General features: G+C 39.9%; 1 protein-coding gene across 8 annotated transcripts in view; it reads left to right on the top strand.

The window, feature by feature from the left end:
- The window catches only part of CUL4B (cullin 4B), a 48,004-nt gene that overhangs the window by 9,169 nt on the left and 26,262 nt on the right, over positions 1-12,573 (top strand). For 5 of the 8 annotated variants that reach the window (XM_038588217.1, XM_038588219.1, XM_038588215.1 and 2 more), the window contains 2 exons: positions 2,602-3,144; positions 5,240-5,355. In XM_038588217.1, coding sequence (XP_038444145.1) covers positions 2,602-3,144; positions 5,240-5,355 — 659 coding nt within the window. Of the gene's footprint in view, positions 1-1,712; positions 1,851-2,601; positions 3,145-3,313; positions 3,440-5,239; positions 5,356-12,573 lie in introns of those variants that run through there. The other 3 variants (XM_038588221.1, XM_038588220.1, XM_038588222.1) reach the window with 3 other exon arrangements.

Here is a 12,573-nt window from a genome sequence, read left to right as displayed (position 1 = left end):
CCAGACACTTTTGAGCCTCATTTTATTTCTTTTAAAAAAATATTTATTTATTCATGAGAGCCACAGAGAGGCAGAGACATAGGCAGAGGAAGAAGCAGGCTCCATGCACAGACCGATGTGGAACTCGATCCCAGGACTGCAGGATCATGCCCTGAGCTGAAGGCCCATGCTCAACTGCTGAGCCACCCAGGCCTTCCAGAATCTCATTTTCCTTACTTCCAACCAGACATCTTACTAACTTCACTGCACTTTCCATAGTTCCATAAACAGGCCAGGACCTTTCACAACTGCCTGCTAAGCCCATTTCCACTATCCAGAATGCCTTTCACTTTTTCCCCTCTTGTCGTTTTGGCAGTGCCCACTTTGGGACCCAGCATAAACAATTCCTCTGTGAAACTATTCCAAAATTCGTCCTAATCCCTTGGTTCACCTGTTTCCAGAGCACTTTATACATTTGTTATAGAACTGTTATGGAAATTCATTTTGAAAATGTCTTTGTCGGGGAATCCCTGGGTAGCTCAGCGGTTTGGCGCCTGCCTTTGGCCCGGGGCGTGATCCTGGAGTCCCGGGATTGGGTCCCGTGTAGGGCTCCCTGCATGGAGCCTGCTTCTCCCTCTGCCTGTGTCTCTGCCTCTCTCTCTCTATGTCTATCATGAATAAATAAATAAATAAATCTTAAAAAAAAAGAAAATGTCTTCCTCTACTGGTTTCTCAATGGCAGGGCCCTGGTATAGTGTGTGGCATAAAGTCTTTCAGTACATACTTACTGAATGTTTCTGCAGTTAGAACGATAAACAGGTTGGCAGATCTTGTTTTATTTGACATTGTGCTGCCCCCCATGTCCTCAGGTTAAATAAAAACTCCTAGCAGGAAATGTACAAGGTTTATTGTTACTAACTTAACCAAATTTAGAGGTTTGTTCTTACAAGTAATCCATTTTGAAATTTGGGCTTGTGGAATACATTGTTAGAAACCATTGATTTTTGTGAACATCATTCTCCTCAAATGTGTTCTTCAAAACAGTGTATGAGCTGAGATTTGGTAAAAGTAGCTATGTTTAGTCTGTAAATTACTGGATTGACAACGGAGGAGATCAGGGTTGGGCTTGGTCCTGGGAACTGTGTTCTGTGTGTGTGTGTGGGGGGGGGGTGTTAGTTACCTTCCTGTTTCTTGGGCCTTATAATGCACCCTCAACTCTGGCCAGCCATCTTAGAAAAATGCTCCTGTTAGGAAGGTCAAAAGATTTGTAGCTACATTACTCAGAAAGGTACCAAAATTCAGGTCCTTTTCATATTGGGTTAGGGGCGTCCTTGACATAAGATAAACAATGCATAGGTCAATCGAAGCAAAAACTCATTTTCTCTCTAAGATCTTTTTCTTTTCCTTTCCTATTTTAACATCATGACATTCCTGCTTGGCAGCAGGCATAATGCTATGATTATGTTTTCCTCCATTTCGGGTTACTCCCCTTGCCTTGCAACCCCTCCTTATTCCTTTATCTCTTTCAAAGTTTCCATTCTCCGCTCCCTAACTTTTTATTCCCTCCCTTCTTCTCTTCCTCCTCCTCCTTTTTCCCAGCTAGCTCACCCCGCCCCTCACCGTCACCACCTTCCCTCCCCTTCAGGCTCCTTCCCGCTGCTTCTCCCGCCACCTTCCCCCCACCCCGCCCGCCTCGCGTTCAGAAAGCTCCAATCAGCAACTCGGGAGGTGTCTCAAAAGCCCGCCCCCTCCTCCCTTTCCACTTCTCTTCCCCCCCTTTCTCCCTCCCCCATCCCCCCCCACTCAAGTCCTGCGGACCTGGGGGCTTCGGGACCTGGGCGCTATGAAAAGTGTCTGCCCAGTCACTTCCGGTAAGGGCGCTGCAGCGCGAAGCTCCCCGCGGGACCGTTAAGGAGGGGGTGGCAGTTACTGGCGGGCCAGGGAAGAAGAGTGCTGCCAGGGAGAGGGAGCGGGAGGGGGGGCAGCGAGAGCGAGAGAAGGAGCACGACCGTCTGGGGCGCCTTAGCCGCCGCTTTCCCGCCGCCTCCCTCCCAGCCAGCTCCCCCGCCCCCCGGGCGCCTGCAGTGCTTCTCTCCACCCCCCACTCCCGGGGACAGACGCCGCCCCTCCCTCGCCGCCGCGTGACCGGAAGTGGCGCCATCTTTAGCCTCTTGTGCTATTGACAATAACAAGCCCTGGTTCTCTCCCCCTCCCCCTTCCCCCTCCCCCCAACCACGGCATCTCCCCTCCCAGAGAGAGGGAGAAAAGGAGGAGGAGCTGCAGCCTCACAGACTCACTGAGTCGCTCCTGCAGAAAGGGGGGAGAGAGACCGAAAAGCAGGGGAGGGGGACGGCACGGCCGTTTACCTGTCTGCCTCCTCATTCGCTCTCCCCCCTCGTTCTGCTCACTCCTGGTGTCAGCCTATCCGCCTTCCCAAACCCTCCCATTCCCCCGGTGTAGCCCCCCCTTCACTTTCCTTCTCGTCCTCTGTGTTTCTCCTCTCTTTCTTCCCTTCCCCCCTCTAGCATTGCCACCTTCTCTCCTACACGCACGCAGGCATATAAACGTAGGTTTTTGATGCTCCTCTGCCTGTTGACCCCGCTATTTTCATGTTTCCAACAGGTTTTTCTTCCCCCAATCCCTCAGCTGCTGCTGCTGCTCAGGAGGTCAGATCTGCCACTGATGGTAATACCAGCACCACTCCGCCCACCTCTGCCAAGAAGAGAAAGTTAAACAGCAGCAGCAGTAGCAGCAGTAACAGTAGTAACGAGAGAGAAGACTTTGATTCCACCTCTTCCTCCTCATCCACTCCTCCTTTACAACCCAGGGATTCGGCATCCCCTTCAACCTCGTCCTTCTGCCTGGGGGTTTCAGTGGCTACTTCCAGCCACGTACCGATACAGAAGAAGCTGCGTTTTGAAGACACCCTGGAGTTTGTAGGGTTTGATGCGAAGATGGCTGAGGAATCCTCCTCCTCTTCCTCCTCATCTTCACCAACTGCTGCAACATCTCAGCAGCAGCAACTTAAAAATAAGAGTATATTAATCTCTTCTGTGGCTTCGGTGCATCACGCAAACGGCCTAGCCAAATCTTCTACCACCACTTCTAGCTTTGCTAACAGCAAGCCTGGGTCTGCTAAGAAGTTAGTGATCAAGAACTTTAAAGGTAACCAAGGCCAAAATCCATAATCACTGACTAAGGATTTGACACTTGAGCGGTCACGTGCTCTATTTATGTTAATATATTAAACAGTATAGAGGTGGCCTAATGTTTTATGCATAATCAATGAGGTGGAGGGAGGTCCTTTTTTGGGTGGAGGGTTCATTTTCCGGGGGTGGTTAGTATTCTTGTGCTGAAGCATACACCGGCGTGTTTCTGTGCAGTATTTGATGTCTGGCTCAGTTTAATCTGTTACTCAGTGTAACATTGCCAGTCGGTATGATTGATCTGGATTATACAGGTGAGAAATTTGTATTCTAAGGAGGTTTATTTGTTTCAGGTGCATAGTGAGCTTTGGCACTGCTGGGATTTTTATTTTTATGCTTCAGTAGGCCACATTCTCTAGTCCCTAGAAATGCAGGTAGCATTGGTGATCTTTTCATGCTCAAAGATGATTTATAGTTAGATTTATAATGTTGGATACTATATTCTTGAAACTCCTTGTGGAAGCAGTTTTGGAGAAAAATATTTATGATCTCTGCATATCTTTCCAAAGATAGGGTTTGGAAGTGAAAAATACTGTATACACAAAAGTAGTAACTCTGTGTACCACTAGTCTAAAGATAGGAACAATTACTACATCTATTTTTTTTTTCACTAAAATGGGCTTTAAAGTACTGACCTGCAGCTTTTAGGAAAATTTGTTCATTTCATGTTTGAGATATGTGATTAAGAGTATTATGAGTGCATTGATGCATGTAAAATCAACAATTTTTAAAAACATAATTGAAATGAATTACTTTTTTTCTGTTGACTGTATTTGTTTTTCTGACTTAAGTTTTTCGACATCCTTAACTGGCAGGTAATAGATGCTAAGATGTTTATTAAATACAAAAGTAAATGAATGAACTGAAGTAGTATTTACCAGATAAGTGTCTTGTGGCTAAATATCAGTATTGAGAAAATTAGATTCTCAGTGCTTGTGTTTTCAACATTAGTGTGGAAATCAGAAATATGCTCTATTTTGTCTAGAGCAGAGGGTTATAGTGTTTATTTTTAACCTTTTTTTCCTATCACTCCTCTCCCATCCCCAGGTTCTTAAGAGTGTTGTAATCTTTCTGATTTAATAGTAGACCTTTCTGAAGTAAATGTGAATTGTAATTGACTAATATGTTCACTGTTCCAAAGTATATCAATTTAACAGTCAAGGATTTTTAAAGAGAGGAGTTATGATCCTAATTTAATTTGCATACTGGTTTCTGAGATTTTGTTTGGGTTTTTTCTTTCCCTCTTAAACTAAAAACATATCCTTAAGGCATTAGGATATTTTAATTTAAAAAATACTCATTGCTGGTCAATGAAGTTTAAAGCCTGGCTTAAGGTAGTCCTGTCCATTCTGAAAATGCTACAGAGGTTCTGGAGTCATTTGGATGTTTTAATTTTTTTAAATTTTACTCTGCTCATGGATGTAGTTTAAATTAAAATCTGAGTTAAGATGTTTCTCTTCATTTGTAGATGGTGCATAAATGTGGGGGTCAAACAGAGTTGGGTTAGAATCTCAGTTTTGCCACTGATTAGCTTTAATGACCTTGGGCAAGCCTTACTAAATGAGTCTTCTAGCCTCAGTAGTTTTCTCCGTTGTAAGATAGAGATAAATAATACCTTCCTTAGAGCATTGTTAGGGAGATTAAGATGTTTGTAAGGTACTGTGTGCACAGTGGATATTCAGTATTTTAAATCTTAGGTGCAAAATTCATGTTGACTGACTTAGGATTTACATGTGATGGAATAAGATCGGGACTGTTTTTATCTGTGATTTTTGAATTTTGATTTTTTAAAGCAATACAGTCAATTGAAAAAAAAACCTCTCACCTTTAATTTTAATAGGTGAGTCAAAATGACTTAAACAGTATTCTGGCATTTCAAATTTTATTCTTTATGCTAAGGCTAAAAAGCAGTAATTACTTTAATAATTAGATGTTGTGATTATAAAAATCACAATTTACCCTTGAAAAGCAATAATACTATTACTGTACTTTAGTGGAGCCTTCCATTACTATATCCTACATATTCTGATATCAACCTTGTACATATCACCTAGATAAGCCTAAATTACCAGAGAACTACACAGATGAAACATGGCAGAAGCTGAAAGAAGCAGTGGAAGCTATCCAGAATAGTACTTCAATTAAGTACAATTTAGAAGAACTCTACCAGGTATGTATTAATGTGGATAACCAGATTTGGCAAGCATAAATTGAAGTAGTATGTAAAATATGGATTTTACTTTGAAATGACTCCTTATGTAGACTTTTGGTTTCCTTCTAATGAAAATGTCTTGATTTATGTACTCTGCTTTATAATCAGACCACATATTCTGACATACTCTAACATTCTGACATAAACTATGAGTATAGTCATACTGGTATATATTGGGTTTACCTTGGACCCTTCTGACTGGGATTTATAGTGAGGAATACCTTGGTATTATCAAGGGTTTACCTATAATGGAATCATACAGCCTGGATCCCAAAGGTGTGATTTCTGATGACAAGTCATTCTGTTATGGTACTTATCCCTAAGTGGTGTTACTCACCTATAGGAAAGGCCTCAAGAAATGTAGATATTCTCTATATGCTTTATCCTCCCTCATTCATATTAGTAGCCTTTTGCCATTTCTTTTTCCTTTAAAAAAATAGTTTATTCATGAGAGATACACAGAGAGAGGCAGAGGGAGAAACAGGCTCCTCTCAGGGAGCCCAATGTGGGACTCCTGGGTTGGGGATCATGCCCTGAGCCAAAGGCAGACACTCAATTGCTGAGCCACCCAGGCGTCCTTGCCATTTCTTCTTCTTGTTCTTCATGTTTGTTTTATTTTCTGGGCTACAAGATTGTCTTTAGCCAAAAAATCAGCAGATTATAGTACAGTGACTTGATCTGAGGTTCAGGTTTGTTTCTTTTGCTTTATAAATGGGTTTATACTTGAAGTATTCAGTTTAAATATACCATTAAGGGCAATTACTGATTTAGACTTCTTACTACCATGATTTTGCTCTACTGTATTTTTTAAAAGATTTTATTTATTTATTAGAGTGCACATGCACAAGCTGAGGGGGCGCAGGGAGAGAGAGAAGTAGACTCTCCGCTGAGTGGGAGCATGACATGGGAGCTCAATCCCAGGACCCTGAGATCTTGACCTGAACCGAAGGCAGTCACTTAACCAACTGAGCCATCCGGGGGCCCCTGCCCTACCGTACCGTATTTTTGACGCAACCACTTCAAGAAGTTACTTTGCATTATAGTGTAAGCAGTTTCATGTAGAAAAATACTTCAGAATCCAATAGCTTGTGTATTTTTTAGAGAGCAAGTGCGTGCGCTAATGAGCAGTGGGGGGGAGCAGAGGGAGAGAGAATCTCAAGCGGTCTCTGCGCTGAGCATGGAGCCTGACTCTGGGTCCTGAGATTTCAGAACCCCAAGATCATGACCTGAGCCAAAAACTCAGGATATTTAACCAACTGTGCCACCGAGGTGCCCTGCTTGTTCTTTTCATATTGATAAGTACCTTGTAAGAAATTAAGTGGTTTGATTTATCAGAATTTGTAATTTTTATCTATTCATTTTAGTTGCAGAGATATTACGGTAATGGTTAAACCCTGTATTAGGAATCTGAAGACAGGGATCCCTGGGTGGCGCAGCGGTTTGGCGCCTGCCTTTGGCCCAGGGTGCGATCCTGGAGACCCGGGATCAAATCCCACATCGGGCTCCTGGTGCATGGAGCCTGCTTCTCCCTCTGCCTGTGTCTCTGCCTCTCTCTCTCTCTCTCTGTGACTATTATAAAGAAATAAAAATTAAAAAAAAAACTGTAAGGAATCTGAAGACAGATTTGGGATCTTGTTTTGGTGGCTATTACCCTTGTGATCTTGAGCAAGAAACTAGACCTCCTTCAACTTCAGTTTCTTCCTTTGTAAAATAGGGGAAAGAATACTTGTCCTATCTACCTCAAAAACACTTTGAAATGCTATATTCTAGAAATATAAGATGATGTAGTAAAGCTCTTGCATAAGTCACAGTGTGGTTTTTTTTACTTGTAATAAGTCAATTACGATCACCAGGTTCTATTGCTGTGAAAATCTCAAGGAGTCAGTGCATGGAAAACACTCAGAACATGCCCAACACATAGTAATAATGTTACACAATATAATCATTATAACACTGTGTTAAGTAGTACAAAGCTATTAAGGATAAGCCCACCTTATTTGACTATGTTGGTATGTTACATATGAGGCTTCTGAGTTGTACAGTAATAAAAGTAGAATTATGGAATTAGAATTGGAAAGACCTTAAGAAATTGTGTAGTCCAGTAGCTTTTTTTCATATAGTGCAGGTGGCCCTCTACAAATCAGGTTTATCTTTTATATCTTTTCAGTATTATAGAAACCCTTTGTCAAGTAGAGTAGTAGTTATTATTCCTCTATTGATGAGGAAATCGAGTCTCAGGGATGTTAAATAACGTGCCCAGACTCAAACTGAGATGGCCAATTTTCAAGTCCAGTGCACATTCACTACTGTGTTGCTTCAATAATACACCACAGCACTTCAAGTGCCTCTATAGTGTAGTGTATGTAAGAGACAAATAAATAGTTTTACTTTAGGGAAAAAAACTGTCACCAAATAAATTTTTTCATATGTGTGTGTGTATGTATGTATATGGTGATTATTTGGATACATTTTATATTTATAGCATATTGGCTGTGATTGTTAATGAACCCTATTTACTTTACCTTGAATATTTTTATAGACTTTTGGGGTTCAAAAATATTTTCCTGATAAATTGATTCTGTTAAATTTCCTTTGTTTCAAGAGCTCATAGCTTGCATTTTTGTGTTTTTCATTTTATCTAATTCAGAGTTACCACCTGCTATTGTTCAGTTGTATTTCTTTAGCCTAAAAACAGTGTTATAACTGTTTACTCTCTATATTTTTTACAGTACTTTACTATTTTTGCTGAAGTAAATTCAAAAGTATTTGTTTCTAGCTCTTTTGTTGTTTTTCACCCTAATTTTATAAATGCTCCCTTTGGATTATTCTCAGAGAGTTTATTTTGAGAATTTCAAGTTCAAAAAAGGATAAAAAGATAAAGGGAGTAAAATTGTTTTGTACCATCTGGATTTCAGGTACTTGTTTAATTTTGACTGAAATGTAAATTAAAAGTACTCTTCCTTTTTTTAATGTTTTATTTTTTTAAAAGATTTTATTTGCACAGAGAGAGCATGTGTACAAGCAAGGAGAGCAGCAGGCAGAGTGAGAAGGGAGAAGCAGGCTCCCTGCTCAGCAGGGAACCCAATGTTGGGGCTCCATCCCTGGACCCTGAGATCACCTGGGATCATGACCTGAGCCGAAGACAGACACTTAACTGAGCCACTCAGGCACCCCTAAAAAGTACTCCTAAAGAGAGTGTAAGGGGAGAAATGGCAAAAAAAAAAAAAAGTATTCTCATAAAATTGAGACGATAGAAGTATGTAGTATACCAAGCAAAAGTTCACCAAATCCCTCACTCCCCCATTGTAGCCTCTATCTCTGAAGTAAATGCTTATTTCACATGTGTCTGTGCAGAACTTTTGTCCGTGCATGTAAAACCATTAAGTTTTAAATCTAAAGCATGGAAGTCCCTAGTGTGGATTGCATGTACTGCCTCCCTAAAATTTTAATTTCTAGAAGAGAACATGTAGTTTTGAGTGCATTTGCAAGAAACAGATGTCTTTTAAAAGTGATTTAAATGAGGGATCCCTGGGTGGCGCAGTGGTTTGGCGCCTGCCTTTGGCCCAGGGCGTGATCCTGGAGACCCGGTACCGAATCCCGTGTCGGGCTCCCGGTGCATGGAGCCTGCTTCTCCCTCTGCCTATGTCTCTGCCTCTCTCTCTCTCTGTGACTATCATAAATAAAGATAAATAAATAAATAAATAAATAAATAATAAAAAAGTGATTTAAATGAGAATTGTACTTGAGCTTAAAAATTATCTTCCTGGACAACCTTGAAATCCTACAAGTGTGAGGCAGTGGTTAATGTTGTTTTGGTTTTGGGAGATTTTTTTTTGCTTGTTTTTGATTTTCTACAGATAGTATGGTTAAGTGCACTGATCTTTGAGTTCATCAGCTTGCTTAGATTAGAGATCTGCCACTCATAATAACTTTGGGCAAGTTACTTATCTAAGCTTTGTTTTCCCCATTTGTAAAATGGGAAGACTAATGTTACCTATATGGCAGGGCTGTTTAGCTGTAAAATACTGCAAAAAATTACTTATTACAATGTCTGCTATTTATTGGTGTCACCAGTGATGTTGATGATAATAAGAGTCTTTTAAAAAGATACTTTTATTTTAAGATTATACTTTATTATACAGCTCTAAAGCCACACGTTTTAAAATTCTAAATCCACATTGGGCCAGAACAGCCGGCTGATAAATAGATTACATTCCAAATATGTGTCAGTAGACACCATTAGCCAAATTGAAAAAAATAATAGAAAAAGAGAGGCACTCTCTAGGAACAGTGTCCTTTACATCTCAAGAATATGTCTTGTTTTTTACATGTGGTATCTTATAGTAGTTGGAATTTTTGGTATTTTAAGTAAAGGGATTATTTTCCTCATGTTCTCAGCCTTTGTATAAGTAGCTGTGGAGTGTTTTTATTTTTATTTATTTTTATTTATTTTTAAAGATTTTATTTATTCATGAGAGACACACACAGAGAGAGAGGCAGAGACACAGCAGAGGGAGAAGCAGGCTCCATGCAGGGAGCCCAATGTGGGACTCAATCCGTGACTCACGCCCTGGGCCAAAGGCAGGCACTCAACCGCTGAGCCACCCAGGCGTCCCTGTGGAGTGTTTTATTTTTTTTATTTTTTATTTATTTATGATAGTCACACAGAGAGAGAGAGAGAGAGGGGCAGAGACATAGGCCGAGGGAGAAGCAGGCTCCATGCACCGGGAGCCCGACATGGGATTCGATCCCGGGTCTCCAGGATCGTGCCCTGGGCCAAAGGCAGGCGCCAAACCGCTGCGCCACCCAGGGATCCCTGTGGAGTGTTTTAAAATCAGCTACATTTTTTTTGGAACTGCCTGGTTGTTTATATATGAAAGTATAACATTTATTCTTTTTTTAAAAAAAGATTTTATTTATTTATTCATGAGAGACACCGAGGCAGAGATACAGGCAGAGGGAGAAGCAGGCTCCCCGCAAGGAGCCTGATGCAGGACTCGATCCCGGATCCCAGGATCACACCCTGAGCCGAAGGCAGACACTCAACCACTGAGCCACTCAGGCGTCCCAACGTTTATTCTTTTTTTTTTCCCAACATTTATTCTTAATAAACATGTCTAGCTGTTTTCTTTGAAGACAAGCCTAATCCATACTTCAATTCTGCTGGAAATAATTTTATTTATTATTAATAATGGGAACTCTGGTTAGCTTTTTGTGAAGTAAATCTTAAATAATGAACTTTCCTAGTAACGCTTCATTTATCAAGTAGATGACTGTAAGACTGAAAGCAAATAGTGTGTCCTTCTCAGTATAGGTTATTACCCATTGTAAAATCTGGTGGTTTAAGCAGTCAGAAGTTATAGAAGAGCAGTTAGATTCTTAGCAGAGATGACCAGCTTTTGTATTCTATATTGATGAGTAATTAATTGTATTCTATGTAAAGTTATTTAATTGTTGTCACTCTTGATGTTTTTAAGTTTAATCTGTCACATATATTGCTTCTTTCTTTATTGAGTTAGTACACAATATTATCTCTGCAATTTAAAAAGTATGCAACTACAAATTCTTAATCCTTGGTAATTTTAGTCTTATTTAAACCTTTTTTCCTAGATGTAAAAAGAAAAATTAGGTTTCATGTCTGGCTTCCTTTCTGCAAGTTCTTAGTTTTTGGTATATTTCAAGTATCTTATTTCAGCCACTTTTACTAAGTGTAAAAAGGTAATTTAGATTTTATTGCTGTATCAGTTTTTGAAAACTGTGCTTTCCTTTTTCTTTAAACATAGGGTTTGAAAAATAAGACCCAACCCATTAGGCCAATGACCAGAGTTCAGCACCCTAATGGGAGTTTAATACCTTTCTGGGTGTCTGTTGTTAAATCAGAAAGTTTCTAGATTTCCTCCTATACTGTGTTTAATTATGTTTGCAGTCATTATATTTTTTTATTCTTATTTTAATCCTCTTCATTTTTTATTCTAGGCTTATTGCTCACCCTTATTTCCGTTCCCTTGTTCCAGATGAAATCTTTTGTGCCTTTGCTGTTTCTTAAATCCATTATTCCCCAAAGCATCAGATTTCAGGAACTATAGTTTTATATTTCATTTGCTACACGTTTACATTTCTTTGGAGTGAGTGGTTTTGTTTGTATCGGACAAACATGCTTTTTTTCTCTTTTTTCGGACAAACATATTTTTTGATGTGACATGTGTGGATTTTGGAGGGTAGGGGCTGGGATTTAGAGGAATAAAGGTTAGAATCTTGCTAGAATGTTTCTATTTTATATCTGACTGCCTTCAAAAATGATTTAAGGCAGCATATTTACCAGTAATGATTGGGAGCTTGAGTAAAAAGAGTTTTATTTAAGAGACTTATAAAACTATGTAGAGTATGATACAAATAGTTGCATGTGAAGTGAAATATAAAATAATTAATAAAAAAATAAAATAATTAATACTTAATGCATTTCTGGTAGTGCATTTCAAAGAGATGGAATAAAATAGAGCTTATCCTGGGGGCACCTGGGTGGCTCAGTGGTTGAGCATTTGCCTTAGGCTCAGGGTGTGATCCCGGGGTCTTGGGATATAGTCCCACATCGAGCTCCCCACGGAGAGCCTGCTTCTCCCTCTGCCTATGTCTCTGCCTCTTTCTCTGTGTCTTTCATGAATAAATAAATAAATTCTTTAAAAAAATAGAGCTTATTCCAAACTTTAAGTAGTGATTTAACACTTCCCTATTTATGTTTCTATCCCAGCACCTATACAGAGTACTTATTTAGTAAACAGTCCTTGTTGAATCAGTTACTGCTTCCTATGTGCAAAGCTGGACAGATGCCATGGGCATATAGAGATCACTTAGGCCTTGCCCCTAAGGTGCTTAGATTCTAGTTAGGTTCATGAAATTAGTAGTTTGTGACCAACATTTTTTAAGACATAAAATAGAAAATAATTGGAGAATATCACATATAGTAATAAGTATAGTTTCTTGAAGATTCTGTTTCAATTACATAAATCTATGTATAATAGCTTGTGACATGAAGTGCATTTTTTACTGTGGCTTGTCAAAAAACTTTGGAAACCCCTGTTTTAGGCACATATGACTGCTCCAAACAAACCTTGCTTTAAAAAGTAAGGAAAGCAGAGTGTTTAGATCAAGGTGTGTGTGGAAGATTATAAATAGACA

Source organism: Canis lupus, chromosome X, assembly GCF_011100685.1.
Source record: "Canis lupus familiaris isolate Mischka breed German Shepherd chromosome X, alternate assembly UU_Cfam_GSD_1.0, whole genome shotgun sequence".
Classification (NCBI taxonomy): Eukaryota; Metazoa; Chordata; class Mammalia; order Carnivora; family Canidae; genus Canis; species Canis lupus.
This window is presented reverse-complemented; position numbering and strand designations above follow the sequence as displayed.